Genomic DNA, 18,305 nt, shown 5'->3' on the forward strand with positions numbered 1-18,305 from the left:
GTGTTTGGTGTAGCAAAAGACGTAGCAAATGTGTTTGGTGTAGCAAATGACGTTGCAAATGTGTTTGGTGTAGCAAATGACGTTGCAAATGTGTTTGGTGTAGCAAATGACGTTGCAAATATGTTTGGTGTAGCAAATGACGTTGCAAATGTATTTGGTGTAGCAAATGACGTAGCAAATGTGTTAAGTGTAGCAAATGACCTTGCAAATGTGTTTGGTGTAGCAAATGACGTTGCAAATGTGTTTGGTGGAGCAAATAACGTAGCAAGTGTGTTTGGTGTAGCAAATGACGTAGCAAATGTGTTTGGTGGAGCAAATGACGTAGCAAATGTGTTTGGTGGAGCAAATAACGTAGCAAACGTATTTGGTGTAGCAAATGACGTAGCAAATGTGTTTGGTGTAGCAAATGACGTTGCAAATGTGTTTGGTGGAGCAAATAACGTAGCAAGTGTGTTTGGTGTAGCAAATGACGTAGTTAATGTGTTTGGTGTAGCAAATGACGTAGCAAATGTGTTTGGTGTAGCAAATGACATATCAAATGTGTTTGGTGTAGCAAATGACGTAGCAAATGTGTTTGGTGTAGCAAATGACATAGCAAATGTGTTTGATGTAGCAAATGACATAGCAAATGTGGTTGGTGTAGCAAATGAGGTAGCAAATGTGTTTGGTGTAGCAAATGACATAGCAAACGTGTTTGGTGTAGCAAATGACATAGCAAATGTGTTTGGTGTAGCAAATGACGTAGCAAATGTGTTTGGTGTAGCAAATGACATAGCAAATGTGTTTGGTGTAGCAAATAACGTAGCAAGTGTGTTTGGTGTAGCAAATGACATAGCAAATGTGTTTGGTGTAGCAAATGACGTAGCAAATTTGTTGGCTGTAGCAAGTGACAAAGCAAATGTGTTTGGTGTAGCAAATAACGTAGCAAGTGTGTTTGGTGTAGCAAATGACGTAGCTAATGTGTTTGGTGTAGCAAATGACATAGCAAATGTGTTTGGTGTAGCAAATGACATAGCAAATGTGTTTGGTGTAGCAAATGACATAGCAAATGTGTTTGGTGTAGCAAATGACATAGCAAATGTGTTTGGTGTAGCAAATCATATAGCAAATGTGTTTGGTCTAGCAAATGACGTAGCAAATGTGTTTTTTGTGTAGCTTATGACGTAGCAAATGTGTTTGGTGTAGCAAATGACATAGGAAATGTGTTTGGTGTAGCAAATGACGTAGCAAGTTTGTTTGGTGTAGCAAATGACGGAACACATGTGTTTGGTGTAGCAAATGACGTAGCAAATGTTTTTGGTGTAGCAAATGACAAAGCAAATGTGTTTGGTGTAGCAAATGACATAGCAAATGTGTTTGGTGTAGCAAATGACATAGCAAATGTGTTTGGTGTAAAAAATGACGTAGCAAGTGTGTTTGGTGTAGCAAATGACGTAGCAAATGTGTTTGGTGTAGCAAATGACGTAGCAAATGTGTTTGGTGTAGCAAATGACATAGCAAATGTGTTTGGTGTAGCAAATGACATAGCAAATGTGTTTGGTGTAGCAAATGACGTAGCAAATGTGTTTGGTGTAGCAAATGACGTTGGTTGGTGTAGCAAATGACGTAGCAAGTGTGTTTGGTGTAGCAAATGACGTAGCAAATGTGTTTGGTGTAGCAAATGACATAACAAACGTGTTTGGTGTAGCAAATGACATAGCAAATGTGTTGGCTGTAGCAAATGACATAGCAAATGTGTTTGGTATAGGAAATGGCGTAGCAAATGTGTTTGTTGTCGCAAATGACGTAGCTAATGTGTTTAGTGTAGCAAATGGCGTAGCAAATGTGTTTGGCGTAGCAAATGACATAGCAAATGTGTTTGGCGAAGCAAATTGCGAAGCAAATGTGTTTGGTGTAGCAAATGACATAGCAAATGTGTTTGGTGTAGCAAATGACTATGCAAATGTGTTTGGTGTAGCAAATGACGTAGCAAGTGTGTTTGGTTTAGCAAATAACATAGCAAATGTGTTTGGTGTAGCAAATGACATAGCAAATGTGTTTGGTGTAGCAAATGACGTAGCAAATGTTTTTGGTGTAGCAAATAACATAGCAAATGTGTTTGGTATAGCAAATGACGTAGCAAATGTGTTTGTTGTAGCAAATGACATAGCAAATGTTTTTGGTGTAGCAAATGACGTAGCAAATGTGTTTGGTGTAGCAAATGACATAGCAAATGTGTTTGGTGTAGCAAATGACGTAGCAAATTTGTTTGGTGTAGCTAATGACGTAGCAAGTGTGTTTGGTGCAGCAAATAACATAGCAAATGTGTTTGGTGTAGCAAATGACGTAGCAAATTTGTTTGGTGTAGCTAATGACGTAGCAAGTGTGTTTGGTGCAGCAAATAACATAGCAAATGTGTTTGGTGTAGCAAATGACATAGCAAATGTGTTTGGTGTAGCAAATGACGTAGCAAATGTGTTTGGTGTAGCAAATGACGTAGCAAATGTGTTTGGTGTAGCAAATGACGTAGCAAATGTGTTTGGTGTAGCAAATGACGTAGCAAATGTGTTTGGTGTAGCAAATGACGTAGCAAATGTGTTTGGTGTAGCAAATGGCGTAGCAAATGTGTTTGGTATAGCAAATGACGTAGCAAATGTGTTTGGTGTAGCAAATGACGTAGCAAGTGTGTTTGGTGTAGCAAATGACGTAGCAAATGTGTTTGGTGTAGCAAATGACGTGCCGCGTAGCGCATGTGCTTTGTTTAGGAAATGGCGCAGCATTTGTTTTGTATGTAGCAAATGACGTATCAGGTGTGTTTGGTGACTTAGCAAATGTGTTGGTTGTAGCAAATTACGTATCAGGTGTGTTTGGTGTAGCAAATGACGTAGCAAGACTCGTTGAGGTGTTGCATGCGTGTGTGTTTTTTATCTCCTCAATGGGTGACGATGTCATGTTAGTCTAATAACACTTGTAAAGATGGCCAAGTTGCTAACTTTATTAACAAAACAACATGAACGTGATGGGACAGATTATAATTAGTCAATGTAGGTCAAAGTCGCGGCAAACTGTGACCCATTTAATCGGCTTTCAGTCAGATTGTTCGAGATTGTGGACCGAAATTTAACAAAGTTGACAAATGCTCATGGCGGGAGACTGTGTGTACACGAAGGATAACTCTGGTTTTTATCGCCAAACATGAATTATTCAATCGCAGCTGCCACACAGTAAGCGATGCCCATCAGAATGAAGAATGGCAACAGAACCAAGCCCAACACTATGTAACCTGGCGTTAAGAGAAGTACCCACAGGCAGGCTGCAAGATAAAAACAAAGACATTGCTAAGTTGGGCCCATTCTTTACCCAATTAAAGGGACTGTGTCACGGCTGTGTAAAGTTGGCTTTATTAACTTTTGTCAAATACTCGCTATAAAACTTAATGTTGCTAAGAAATTTCTTCTTGGATCTAAATGACAAAACCATAGCTTCATTACAACCAAATTTTAAACAGTTATTTATATATATATTTCACCGAATTTGATGGCCATTTGCCATGCTTAAATTTGGCTAAAATCTGTGACACATTTCCTTTAACCTTGTGGAGGCTGACTATCAGCTAGAATTCCTGAGATTGTTCAACGAGATGGCGTTAAGTGTTTTAGTGGCTTCTACTGCTGGTGCGCTTATTTTTGAAGGGGCGTATTTTGCATTAAAAAACAGGTGAAATCGGCCTTTCACCCATGCCTTGAAGAATACAGCCAATGAGGTGCCTAGAAAGCCGTTTCATATTTTGCGCATGGGTTTCATTATATATATATACTCGGGCGATGGGGGTTGGGGGGGGGGGGGGGGGGTAATCGGTGTCTTACAATGGGAAATTTACGGTAGCCTGACAGCAAAGGAAACGTACCCTTGCCATGAATGCTGTACCAAGCATGTCCTCGTTCACAGAATAAACATCCGTAACAATAATCACAACGATACTCTGGAGGCCTTCCTTCTTCAACGACTACCTCTGTAGAAGGCGAAGGGTCTGAAAGAAGCGGGACACCATCGCTGCAACATTATAACAAGACGAAAAATTAATTAATATTTCAATGGGTAGTAAAACATAAGGGTGATGATGTATCTATCATAAGAAATCTCCATCCTCTAGCCTTTTTTATACCACAATAGGTGAAGGAAAACAACGACCTACAACAGACCAGTTGACCAGGTTACCCAAAGCCGTTTGTGAAAGGTTAGACAATCAATAGAACTGCTGACAGTTTCTTATTACATTTCAAATGTGGATATCACCATAATAATAATAATAATAATAATAATAATAATAATAATAATAATAATAATAATAATAATAATAATAATAATAATAATAATAATAATAATAATAATAACAAGAACATTGAGAAGCTTGAGAAGCTTAAAATCGGGCGCTTTGCCTTGAAAGGCAGGGTTCAGTACAGCAGAAACCACGAAGCAGTTACTTAAGTAGCACTCAGTCCGACTGTGTTTGTGTAAGTCACAGGGCTTGCATGAGCTGTATTAGTGTGCATAATATAATATCTAGAACGTTGTCGAGATTGCATTATTACTTGATGACATTTTGTTTTGAATTTATAAATGTATCTCACACAATACAAATAAACGATTGAAGTAGACGACTAGACAATGTAAAGTTTTAAGACTTAGCAAAGTGCAGTGTATTGGTAATACTGTAAGGTGCGGTTTCACCTGAAGGTCGTGTGCTTTTCGGTATTTTCCAGGCATTGCACTTTGATGGGACAGTACTACAACCGTTTACCGGGGAACTACTATTGTCAAGAAAATGATCACAACTTGTTGATGAATGATTGAACATTTGTTTCATACCATTACTGTAATAGCAATTGATGAAGGCTTTTAGTCCTGAACCAAAGTATAAGGACTGGGAAATACTGAAACCTATTATCAGCCACCTTAAACGGAAATATCTTGTTGGTGTTTCAAGGAATCAAAGGAAACTTCACTCATGCCATGTATCTATGTATTGCGGTATTTTGTAATTTTTTGAGTGATTTTTGGGGATGTTTGGCAGGTGATAGTTTTTTTAAAAGAATTAGTAAAATTTAGACAACTAAGAAATATTGAAAATTTAATGTGAATTTAACATTGGAATTTGAAGTTAGAAATTGGCAGACGGACACCAAACAGCCCCGTGACATCCTGGAGTGTTTTTGCATGGGGGTCAACTGTGTGATGATGTTTCCATTTTTTTCTTCAATCCCCACTGATAAAGAACTGTTGTTGGTGTTATGTTGGTGTTATCACATGTCAAGCCTTTAACAAGGTATGAAAGAACACAAGGATTTAAATTATTCTGGTGCTCAATTTTTGCGTAACTAAAATTAATGTTACTCAAATTCCTGATGGATTCTGTCTTAAACTGTTACGAGCTTAGTATTTCCAAATTATTGCATGTCAATGTAAGGCAAGACAAGACATGCCTTGGTTCTTATGTAATTCTCTTAAAAACACATAAGATATTGACTATAATTTTGTCTGTGCTATGGCAATTCACAGTGGGGTGGTCTTGATGATGATGTGTCTTTAACTTGTAGACTGGACTGGACTAGTAAAACGCGGACTAGTAAAACGCGGACTTGTAAAACGCCTCTAGACACTTCGAATTCCTTGGCCACAATCATCTTACGGCTCTCTTCAATACATAATGTCTCAAAAAAACAGTAACCTCAGAAAGAAGTCAGAAGCAAATAAGGTCGAAAGACCGAATTTGAACATATAACGGCAAATGTTCTAATGTCACGAACGTAGGAGTCGTGTAGGCCCGTCACCTTTATTTACCACATACTGCCCCCAAATTAAAACAGTACCCTCAGAAAAAAGTCAGAAGCAAACAAGACGCCTAAAGCTTAATGCTTAAAACCGGGCGGTTGATGTTTAACTTAAACATTTAACGGCAAATATTCTAATGTCACGAACGTAGGAGTCGTGTAGGCCCGTCACCTTTATTTACGATTGACTGTTGATTTCTGGACGGGCCCCGTTCTACCTCGTGCGAGCAATACAAACGACTGCACTCAACAGACGTCAAGTAGTGGAAAGAAAGAAACATATGCACACAACTCATAGCATCAATCCCGTTGTTTTAGTAGGGGTTTGCAGAACGAACATGTGCTATACTGCAAAAACATCTCCACGCTAAAACAGACCATAGAGTGCTCAAAAAAGCTAGAAATATGCCGTCGAAAAAACACACAAGAGCTTCAAACACAAATTGTTTCGCTCGCTAAACCGTTTAGTTTTATCCGATTTACAAGCGCTTGTTTTACAAGTCCGCGTTCTACAAGTCCGTGCTTAACAAGCCCTCGTTTTACAAGTCCGCGTTTTACAAGTCCGCGTTTTACTAGTCCTCGTTTTACAAGTCCGCGTTTTACTAGTCCGCGTTTTACTAGTCCGCCTTTTACAAGTCCGCGTTTTACCTGAGTCCGCGTTTTACTAGTCCGCGTTTTACAAGTCCGCGTTTTACTAGTCCGCGTTATACTAGTCCGCGTTTTACAAGTCCGCGTTTTACCTGAGTCCGCGTTTTACTAGTCCGCGTTTTACAAGTCCGCGTTTTACTAGTCCGCGTTATACTAGTCCGCGTTTTACAAGTCCGCGTTTTACCTGAGTCCGCGTTTTACTAGTCCGCGTTTTACAAGTCCGCGTTTTACTAGTCCGCGTTATACTAGTCCGCGTTTTACAAGTCCGCGTTTTACTAGTCCAGTCCAGTCCTCGAAATACAGTATGCCAAAACTCCCCGCCCTCTAAAGATAAGTCCTTGACGGTTCTTGTCGTTTTTCGGTGCCTATTCATCTTTGGCATCTTTCTCATCCACCTCTCGTTCTGTCCTGTGTCTGTCATCACACGAAAGAAAAGCTGATTCTCAAAAAATCTGCCACAAAAGGAAATTGACAAAAACAATATGAAAACCATATATCGAAAGTTTCTTATTCTAAAATTTTATCATACGTCTTAATTCAGAGCTACAAAGAAGTTCCTCCTTTTGAGTTATTGATACTGTTCTTACAGTACCTCTTTCCACTAGCGAAATTTTACAAAATTCCTTCGCGGCGAAAAGGTAGCGCGAATCCAGAACAGACTCCAATCGAGAGTGGGTTAATTCTAGATTACTATTAATTAACTATTACAACATTCATTTTTAAAATAGTTTCCCAAGCCGACTAAGCTAACTAAACGTCGAGTGTATCTTATGCCGTTATGACGCCGGAAATCCAGCTCACGCATACTATACCCCGTGACTCACGCAAACCTCCGACTTACGTGCTACTACAGTCATTCCTTTCTAAACATTTTTTTTTTGACCACCACCGTAGTACTACCTTTCTACCCAAAAAACCCATGAAACCGCCCGGTTTTAACCTGTTTTAACCTTTCAAAAATTAGAGCGTTCGAAACTAAATAAGATCCGTAATCACAAACAACATACAGCCGTTTACCAGCACTCTTTAAAACTCCTGAAACCCTTCAAAATCAGGCAAAATAAATCTTTGAAATAACCTTTATCAATGTTTCTTATTTTTTATTCAGTTCTATAAAATGCCTTTCATACACTACTGTCAAACAAAAATTAAAATTTCAATTTCCTCAAAGTTTCAAGACAAAAGAATAACAAATATTTCGTGCACAATGTAATTTGATTAAGCCAATATTATCACGTCTAAAAATACTTCAAGCAATTCAGTGAAAACCCGTTGTTTTTTCGTATCAACGAAAACCACTTTCGAATAATCAATACATGAAAATAACAATAAGATCAAAAGGAAGAAAGGAACCTTTCTAATTATTTGAAGACTTTCAAAGCCGTGATATTATGCATCCAATCCGCGATAAAATTTAATTACAACAAAATCTAAGTTCTCATTTTGAAGTCCATTTTTTTCAGTTGATACCTTTATCCAACTTGTGAAAAATTCCATTCAAGTTCCTATTAATACTGTACATTCCCAATGTTTTGCTCAGGTCTTCAGAAGCGTCTTACTAACCAAATCTAAAATAATTCCAAAACATGCTGTACAAACATTCTACTCTTTGTGACAAACGACTTGACGACCAATTGTGAATCGACAAATGAAAATCGACACAGTTCTTGCTAAATAAAAAAAAAGTTTTACGGCGGAGTCAGGCTCAAAAAATATACCGCAAGATCACACCCCCATTCATATTCAGAAACCTGCAAACCATCTAGTTTGCTAAAAAAAAAACACTGCGTGACATCAATGACGTTACCTTTTTCATTTAAAAAATAACTTTAACTTGTCAAAGTAAGTGCAATTTCACAATGGTGAATATCAGTACAGTATGGGGCCCAGTTCTCGGCCGGGTCCAGTTCTCGGCCACTTTGTGTTTAACGCGTTTTTTCACACTCCAGTTGAATCAAAAGAAAAAGGTATTTCCTTCAAACGATAGACTGATTCATGTGCTTTAAGTATCTTGAGTTTGATCGTTCAATTCGATATAGAAAGCTCACACGTCGAGTTTACGCGGAGGTAGGTGAATTTGCATTCCCGAAAAAGTTGTTTGTTTACGGCTCCAAATTCATGGATGTAGTTAAATTCATATTTTATCCAAAAGCCCTCACCATACGAGCTAATTTTTGGCATGTGAAACGTAGAATAATTCAGCTTTCTGCTTTAGTTAACTTTTCGTTGAACCGTTGTATTTTTTGGTCTTAATTTACTTCGAAAGTTTTTCTTGCGACGTTTGCGTATTTGCCAGTTCTCGGCCACCCTGCTCGCTAACACAGCTTAGCGCTTGGTTTTTAATATAATTTCATCTGCTGCTGCCAGAATGAAAGAAATAAATGTTTTAAAAATAAAGTTCAAATCTTATCTCTAAGTTTTGAGCTGACTCTTGTCTTGTCTATTATTTCTACAACACCTAAATCTTTCAAGACCTTTTCACTGCAAAATAAACCATCTAAATGCACGGGTCACACAATGCGGTTTTGCCAGAACCTGCACATAGGCAACTAGGCGCGTTAAAATCCTTCTTTTCTAAAGTAAAACAAAGCATCATAAAAATAATTTGGGATCGATATAGTATAAATAGGTTTACAGAGTGATTTTATGACTGTGAAAATTAATTGAGCATTTTTTACAGATAATTACGCACAAGCTTTTTAGTGGCCGAGAACTGGGCCAAGGTGGCCGAGAACTGGGCCCACAAATGGAGCTTTTATTTTTATTATTGCTCGGGCAAATTAATTTTTGACCGGTCGATAGCTTTACACCAAAAAGCTGAATAATGTAGCTAGCTCTGGGAGAAATTTCAAGTTCCTGCGATTCTTCTGAGGTAAGAAATACAAGTTTACGTCAAAAGTGGCCGAGAACTGGGCCAAGGTGGCCGAGAACTGGGCCCACAAATGGAGCTTTTATTTTTATTATTGCTCGGGCAAATTAATTTTTGACCAGCTTTACACCAAAAAGCTGAATAATGTAGCTAGCTCTGGGAGAAATTTCAAGTTCCTGCGGTTCTTCTGAGGTAAGAAATACAAGTTTACGTCAAAAGTGGCCGAGAACTGGGCCCCATACTGTACTTTGCCCCGTAAGCTTTTTTCTCTGTCCTTCCGCCGAAGCAAAAAAACACAACCTGATTACACATTAACCCAAAAGTCGACCAAGTGTGCCTGCAACGATTTCCTGTCAAAACTAAAATGAAAACCATTGCGGTATGCGTCACCCGTAGCGGTTTTGTAGCAACCCCAAGCTATCCCCGTCTTTTTGGCCGCGCCAGGAGACTACGCTCTAGGACGACCAAAGGGTAAACTATAAATCGGCCACGCCCGATTAATAAATGAATAAATAAATAAATATTTATTTAAGCCTATCCAGGCCTGCTCTATGCGCTTTACAATAATGTTAAAAAAATAAAGATTACTAAAATCACAATATAATAAAATCGATAAAAATTCGCTAAAATGAACTGGATAAATCTTAACAATTAAAAATGTGCATTAAAAGTAATAAAAAGTAAAAATCGCTAAGAAGTCTGTCAACACTTTTAGTACGTCAAACCACTGAAATAAACTTCAAACGCAATCTTACCCAAACTTGGAATTTTCTTTGTCAGCTTGAAAGTCACCTGGTTCAACTTGAACCGCGACACTGGTGCATGTGCTGTGTATCAACAATAAATGAAAATAAAGTCACTTTCTTACAATCACCGCAACAGAAATCAACATGAAGCAAAGAGATTGGCTACTATTTGCTTTAACATACTACGCTTGTGTAAAATTTATAATTCTAAACCTCACTGTTAACCCTAATGCCGGGTCGTAAAGTGACATTATTTCTATCGTGATTGTCTCGGTGATTTACAACTGTTACTGCTACAACTGTTAAAATGGCCAGAATACTTACCCGCTTATAAGAACTCATTTTGTCAAATTTAGCCTAAACGGGTTCTTATGCAAATGGTGCTTAGTGGAATTTTAGGCTACGCAGGTTCTTAAATAGGTTCTTATTTAATGAGAAATATATTATACACCTGTGAATGGTAGAAAGGTGGCATGTATATTAATTTAATGCCAAAACAGGCCTGGCCTTTAGACAGTACAGTATGTGGTCATGACCCATTTTAGTAGATATTTTAATTCTCAGTATCAGGCTAAAAGTTGATTTAATGATATGAAATAAATACATATATCAAGATTTTTTTAGGTTAATTTCTATAATAACCTTTCTATAAGAACCTGTTTCAAATTTTAGGCTAAATAGGTTCTTATTTAAATGGGGTCTAAATTGATATTTTTGGCTAACAGGTTCTTAAATTGCAGGTTCTTATAAGCGGGTAAGTACTGAAGCCTGAAATGTTGGAGGAGAAATGCACGCAAGGGCGCAGGATAGAGTCCCGTTATGCGAACAACAGCCATCATGTGCTGACTAACGACTATTAAGTGCACATTAAAGTACATTACCGGATTTCGAAATTTCTTATATCAACTTGAGTGCCGCACCTGATAATAAAAGTAAATAGAAGTCGTCAGTCTTATTTTACTTCTGAAAAAGTGGTTATAATAACATCAAAGAAAGAACACAAATAAATCATTATCCAACATAACGCGCAAAAGAATACAAACGTCTCTTCTCTTATTTCACAAGACCTCATAACTGCGCAAAACATTCAAAAATGGTGAAAAGTCAGCATCTTGGAAAAAGAAAACGTGGGATAATCAATCTGTCTTATAAGACATTTTAGTGTGTAGTATCTCTGTACATTTTTACTCGTCATTTGTGTTTCCGGCAAACTGCAAAGTAAGTCATCGAGAATACGATAAGCTCGCAGTTCTTTCCGCCATTTTTTGAAGAAAGACAAACATTATGTCTAGACATAATGTTTTTTATGTCGAGACATGTTACACGATAACCCGTTGGGAGGTTCGTACCAGGTACAAAGATTAACCAATAGGATTTTGGGGGCGGGGTTCGCTATAATAAAAGCAAGGACATTCGGTTAATTCGTCCTTCTATCCCTCGCCATTCAAACGTCGAGTGCTGAAGAAATTTCTTTCCCGCCACCTCCCCTGTCACCGACCAACGGGTTTTTCGGTTCTTGTCTTGTTTGTCCAATTTTGTACCATGTTTTCTTTTTTTTTTTTTATGGGGGCGTGTTTTGGTCGCCCCACGTCTTCAATATTGCTTAATCTGCTCAGATTTTAATCTCTTTGTTATGATTTAGATTTAATTGGTTTAATTAAACTGCTACCTTTGGTGGCCAAATTTCTCCAAATCATTTGTGTTCTTGATTTCTCGCGTTCTCTCTATACTTTGGCGCATTTTATTTAGCAAAGCTCACGTCAGGGGTCGCTTGCATCGAAATAAAAGACAGTGTTTGACTTGATTTGGGAATGCAATAAAAAAATAAATACAAAAAATAAATCAACTTTGTTTTACGAGGGTTGCACATAACAGTCTATGCAATGCCAAACAATGTGCGTAAAACTTTTAGTTAATTTTCTAAGGTCCTATGACCGTACTGTAGCCGATTGCAACGGATAGTGAAAGCGATTATATTCGGATTGACTACGTCTTCCAACTGCCACATACCGTATTTATTCGATTAAGCGCCCACCTCGAATAAGCGCCCACCCTGTAGGTAGGAAAAGTTAATAAGCGCCCAGCCTCGAATAAGCGCCCACCCCTACCCCCTTAAAAGAGGACACAAGAGGAGTATTGACTATTATTGACTGATTAAGATTGAAATTGACTAAGTACTACTAAGGGACTACCCAGAAGACCGAGTTTTCTTAATATTGTACAGAAACTTTCAATGAACAGTTAAAATTCAGCTGTGGTACATCTTCGCGTTTTGTTATTATATATTGTTTTCTTGCAAAATAAACGTACTTCTTGCTATTAATGGTAAAAAGTTAGTAAGCGCCCACCTCGAATAAGCACCCAGTCTCAAGATCCAAAATTTAATAAGCGCCCAGGGCGCTTATTCGAATAAATACGGTATACATTTCTGAGATTTTAACACAATAAAATATTTTAATTTTTTAAGTTTGCGTATTGTGTGGCCGGGAATACTGATTTTAGTATTAAATCTTACAGAAATTATTTGACGTCCTATGCTCACACAAAACCTGCATTCCGCCCGGGCGCTATGTTCTGCAGTGCACCCATACGATACTTACTCCACAACTGTCACCATTCTTGGTGCGTCATGTGACACTTAGTGACTGTACGTTCCAGTAGACAATCTGAGTAACGGTGCAAGGTTTTTTTACTTGCTGCAAGAAAGAAAGATCGAACAGAAAGACAGCAATAAGTCAAATCATGGAGGCAGCTTCACTAAAGAGACGAATTTGAGAAAGCTGCTTTACTTAAATTTGTTTACAATCTCTGTATTTAAATTTTAGAGCAGTTTTCAATTGAGTGTCTTAAAACTAAAACCAAAGTAATTGCTCTGGCCAATCACAAAGGACACAGACAATCCAGTGAACGAATCAAAACTCGAAGCAAATACATTTAGATGGCACGTAGCGCGGGAAAACGTGCACGAGCGAGTCACGATTGGTTTTGGTTTTGGTTCTGATTGGCTGAGAAAGTGGCGCGAGATTTTTAAGCCAATCACAAAGCGTAGCAATGCAAAACCAAAGCAAACGCAATTTAATTTCGACACTCAAGTGAAAACCGCTCTATATTTATGCTATGCAATTAATGACAGTTTTGTCTTCAAACCAAGGTAAGGTAGCTTATCAAGCCCCAGAGTTTACTCATCTTGCCCTATCAATTTGTCGGTACCAATCTCATACTCAAGGCCTATACACACAAGGTGATTTGCTCCTGGAGCATGCTGTAGGAGCTTGATCCATGTTGTAGTACACACGAGGAAGCATTTCCGATTTTGCTCAATTTGTCCCGGGATCTTGCTCCCAAATATTAAACCGGTTTAATATCGTGGAGCATTTTGCGTGATGGAAATTTTGCTCACGAGGATGAATTATACCCGATGTAATTGTTGGTGCACATGGAGGAGCTTTGCTCCAGTAGCTTTAAGGAGGCTCGATGTAGTTTTTTTAGCCGAAGGGTGGTTGTTTTGAAAATTAAAATTATCTAGGAAGCCAATGTTCGATTTTTGCCAAAATACACCATAATGATCAAATATGACCAAATTTTAATTTTTTACTCGTCACTTTGTCACAAAGGTTACCATAGCAACCATTGACGTTTTCTTTTGTTCTCAAACAAGCTTGGTTTTCTCGAAATCTAGACTGACACTTGGTATTCATTTTTTGATATGTTCAAGTACAGTAGATTTACTACCTGTGCTCAAAATTTTAGGAAAATCTGTAAGAGCGTTTTAGAGTAAATCAAGAATGAAGTTTTTGGTATTTTCTTATAATTTCTTACAATCGGCAGTCGATATATTTTAACAAATTAAAGCAAAAAGTCTTTCGCTTTTAGTTAATGGTCTTTAATGGGGTAAGTATTTATATTTCAGTGAGAGAAACTGTGCTCAAATAATACGAAACAATTTTTAGGCGCCTATTTTATATTAAAACGGTGTTTTCTGAAAATTTCATTCTTGATTTACTTGAAAACGCTCTTACAGATTTTTCTAAAATTTCGTCAACAGTTAGTCAATCTACTAAACTTTAACATATCAAAAAATAAACACCAAGTGTCAGTCTAGATTTTGAGAAAATCAAGCTTGTTTGAGAACAAAAGAAAACGTCAATGGTTGCTATGGTAACCGTCGTGACTAAGTGACGGGTAAAAAATTAAAATTTGGTCACATTTGATCATTATGGTGTATTTTGGCAAAAATCGAACATTGGCTTCCTAGGTAATTTTAATTTTCAAAACAACCACCCTTCGGCTAAAAAAACTACATCGAGCCTCCTTAAGGGACACTAATACGAGCTTCGCTTCAAAAATAAAAGAGACTTAAGGAAACCTACAAATAGTGGTCCAGTTTTGTTCAAAGTTGCTATGCCAGTGTACTGAAGCTATAAACAAGTAGGATAATTGTGATGCCATCAGGAACTTAAGATTTCAACATGAAAAAGTTAGGCTTCTTCCCCGGTGGCCTGGAAAAACAGCTAAAAACTAATAACAGCTCCCCTCTTCTTCAACAACAATTTACTTTATACTTCATCTTGATGTTCTAGGCGCATTTCGTGTACGAGCCAAAGCACTTCGCCAATTTTAGTACTATTCACTGAAAAGCAGAAAAATCTCCTTGACAGTGTCTCTTTAATGATAGTTCTCCACAAATTATTCATAAAAACGCAGTAAAATTAGTCTTTATAGTCATTGTAGACAATAACAGGTAAACACCAAACAAGATTATATACAAAATGAAAGGTAGAAAGCAAATAAGCGCTTATCCTAACATCTGTACTTTAAAATATTTTACCTCTTGCTTCACGTTTCTACCGGTTTCAATTTAACAAAACGCCAAAACAGTTCCGCTAATAAAACTTGTCACTATTGACTACCGCGTGTTTTAGTTGGAATTTCGTCTTGTTAGTTATCTCCTAGTCGGTCAATGTCATCGAGCTTATGACAAAGACCGAAATTGCATGTCTAGGTTCGTGTCGAAGACTCAAAATACGAAACACTTTTCTGTACACGGCCCAACCAAGGCCGGTAAAAAACGTATTAAGCGTCTTTTTTTCTTGTTTGAAAAAGTAAATACGCTGAAAGCCACTACTGGCTTTTTAATATTATAAGACGTTTGCCAAGAGATGAATTAATTGCATGTTTTTTTTAGAAAAAAAAAATTGCAAAGACGTTTAAACCGGGCTATGGAGACTACCAATTGAGACTGTAGACTTGCTGCAGTTTAAGTGTAATGGTATCAGCAGTGAGCAAACCGTTGGTCCAGTAATTCGGATACGATAAGGCTAAAAGTTAGAATAAAATTCTGCTCCAATCATAGCGATCAGTAAACTTAACTGCTGATTAATGCAGGCGCCTTCTGACTCCGGTATTCACATAAATCGACTAGGATTATTGTCGGCTGTTTCTCAGGAGGCGGGCGCATGATATAATTCCCTGCAACACATCCAAACGTTTTTTTCTTCGGTTTTCGTAACGCCACGCCGGTCGGAGCTAGATCGAGAAACCTCTAAGAAAAAGCTAGAATAAATTTTCTTGACCAAATTACAACGGCTCGACCAGCACTCGGAGAACCCAGACCGCTTGATCCGAAGTGTGACGAAAATTTTCATTGTAAAAACGAACAGCATATAGAAAATAGAAGAATTTTGTTAATTAACGAATACTAATAATAAAAAACTAGAGATACTCGCCTTTCTTGAAAACAGTTCGTTAACGAGAATTCTATATTTTAGCAGAGAAGTTCTGCCGGACCTTTAATTCATGCATTTGAACACGTGATTAGTGTTTTTCTACGGAGTCTGAAAAATACATCAAAACACCGGCTTATGTGGCCAATTAAATTTCCGGACAGCAAAAACACTTGAAAAAGTAATTTCAATGAAGTTTGGCCGCAATTTCTTTTTAGTCTAATCTTTTAATTAAACTTGTCAGGGTTTTGGCGTCAACTTTGACGGGTGGGAAAACAGTGTTGATGATTCAATGTGAAATTGTTTTCCCGAAATAAATTACTTGATGATTTTCCACTCTCGAAACTAATAATAACTTCCACTCTCGAAAATAATAATATGTAGTATTAAATGACTTAACGAAACGAAACTTCTTCGATTCAAATTCAATTCCAAGACTATTTACTCACCTTTTTTGGCGTGCAATTATTAATAGAAATTCGACCGTGTTCGTAGGCTAGCGAATTCCATTATACTGCAAATTCACGCTTGGCGAACAAGAAGTAGGACACGTTTAAAAATATTGAAAAAAGACCGTAATTTTGAAGATATTTATATCATTCAAAGTCGATTCGTTAAACACTATCTTAGGCCCTTGAGATGTAAGACTTTGGGAAATAACTTTTGATTTTCTTTGAAACTTTGTGATGGCTAACGATTTGCCACCCGTAAAAATAGTTTTCCAAACTGCGATAAAATGTATTAGGCCATCCCAATAAAATGTTTCGTTTCCCATCGCCCCCTCTCTTGTGATGGTGGGTCGATCGGTCGGCAAAAAAAAAAAAAAAAAAAAAAGAATGAACACTTTAAGGGGTCTGGGTTCATTTAAGAAGCCAGGAGATGCAGAACCGAAAGATTTTGTTTCATTCAATCTCACTGAGAATGTTGGAACAATCGCTAATGCCCTTGGCACGAAACAGCCGTCGAAAAACTTAGTATCGATGTTAATTAAAGACAAGGACATCACATCATACCAATTTTTGTTAATAAAACAAGATCGTGTGCTTGTAAATTAAAGTTCTTGCCTCTGACTAGTGAATCTGGATTTTTTTTTTTTACATTTCGAAAAAAAAAAGGGTCGGTCGGGCGATGGGAAACGAAACATTTTATTGGGATGGCCTTACGCAAATATCCTCTCCTGGCAAAACGAATTTGAAAAGCTTGTTCCCCGAGCCTTCAGTCTTATTGGTCAGCGATATATTAGTAACAGATAAGTGCGTGGTGTAACAATTGTAACATGACATCACGATCGCCAAATGTCAAGGTTAGGAATTCTGTTAGATGATCTTACTGCTTTAGCTGTCTTGCTTAGGAGTTAATTTATTAAGGCAACAGCTTTAGGGAACGGTCAATTTGTGGTTTCAGTAATGAAGATGGAATACTCTTCTTGTATGGAAAGTCTGGAAAAATACAGAACAATTATTTTTATACGCAAATTACAGAGTTGGGTGCTCCATGCAAAAATTTGCAGAAGCCATTAAAACGAACAATAGTTGAATGACAAATTAGGCTCCATCCTTTATATGTTTATCACTGAAGCCTTGAAAAATTACAAATAACTAGTAAAGACAATAACTTAAATCCGAGGTTTATGCTTAACTATAACTGCACTGTGTATTTATACATAATTTCATTTATTTTTAAGAAAAATTAAAAACAAAGCCAAAAATCGAAAATTTCTTACAAGAATTTCCCAAATAAACGAAATCGAGTAAATGTTATATGCTGCATGCGGATAAAAAGTCACAGGATTACAAAGAAAAATCTCTCCCCCTCTAAGAAAAAAAAAATCAAAACAAAAGGGAAAGAGGGTCTGACTCGTAAATTCTCAAGAATTTTCAAGATTTCTTTTAAAAATATCGGTTCTTTGTGAAGCGATTAAAGATGGATGAAAGATTGACTGAGTACGCCGTGAATGAAAATCGAACCATGTTGGTAGTTACGAAAAGAAATTCAAAATTACAAAAGCAAAGCACAGAGCCTGAATCTAAGCCGTGAGAAATTCAAGTATCATGGCTGTACAATTAAAGGAATCTCAGTTCATTTTTGCAAGTAGTAAAATGGTTCTGAACAATTCATCCAAACGGCTTTCAATTCACGTTTCGTGTTAAGCTTTCATTTCTTACCTTGGCTAGAAAGTTACGTAGTCGTTTGAGTTGCAAATTACGCTGCAGGCAACTGTAGTTGGACATTCATGCCTTGAAATTCACACTGCGATTATATTCGTCTTCAATAAATAAAAAAAATCACTAAAATCTCATTCTAGAAACAAAAACATTGACCAGTATGAGGTCAACGAAATGAATTTTGATTTGATGGTCTCATACAATTTGCTTTATCTTAACGTTGATTGATTTCCTTTCAAGTACAAGCTGATGGTAATTCTTAGTAATTACTATTTTTGGCCCAGAACAAAGAAATAATTTTTTGAGAACCACTCAAAATAGCGCAAAGGTAAATAAATTCATAA

The 18,305-nt window shown here is 37.3% G+C and overlaps 1 protein-coding gene across 2 annotated transcripts; it reads right to left on the bottom strand.

Annotated features, from left to right (window-relative positions):
* Positions 1-2,960: 2,960 nt before the first annotated feature.
* Positions 2,961-18,061, bottom strand: LOC144645487 (uncharacterized). 2 transcript variants are annotated; one of them, XM_078505080.1, is made up of 6 exons: positions 17,962-18,061; positions 12,674-12,769; positions 10,955-10,993; positions 10,083-10,154; positions 3,887-4,032; positions 2,961-3,292 (listed from the first exon to the last, which is right to left on the bottom strand). In XM_078505080.1, exons 2-6 carry the CDS (start codon positions 12,688-12,690, stop codon positions 3,180-3,182), a joined length of 387 nt encoding a protein of 128 aa, XP_078361206.1. In that variant the 5' UTR covers positions 12,691-12,769; positions 17,962-18,061; the 3' UTR covers positions 2,961-3,179. The 2 variants fall into 2 exon arrangements, with proteins under 2 accessions (XP_078361206.1, XP_078361207.1); XM_078505081.1 differs by lacking the exon at positions 17,962-18,061 and adding an exon at positions 15,800-15,865.
* Between the last annotated feature and the right edge of the window lie 244 nt (positions 18,062-18,305).

This window comes from Oculina patagonica, chromosome 3, assembly GCF_052425735.1.
Source record: "Oculina patagonica isolate OP01 chromosome 3, crgOcupat, whole genome shotgun sequence".
NCBI classification, from domain to species: Eukaryota; Metazoa; Cnidaria; class Anthozoa; order Scleractinia; family Oculinidae; genus Oculina; species Oculina patagonica.

Excerpts from the sequence above, each read along its gene's own strand:
- LOC144645487 (XM_078505080.1), bottom strand. Across the intron at positions 4,033-10,082 it reads AAAGAAAATTCCAAGTTTGG|CGATGGTGTCCCGCTTCTTT; the intron begins GTAAGATTGCGT and ends ATAATGTTGCAG. Across the intron at positions 3,293-3,886 it reads GTACAGCATTCATGGCAAGG|CCTGCCTGTGGGTACTTCTC; the intron begins GTACGTTTCCTT and ends TTTATCTTGCAG.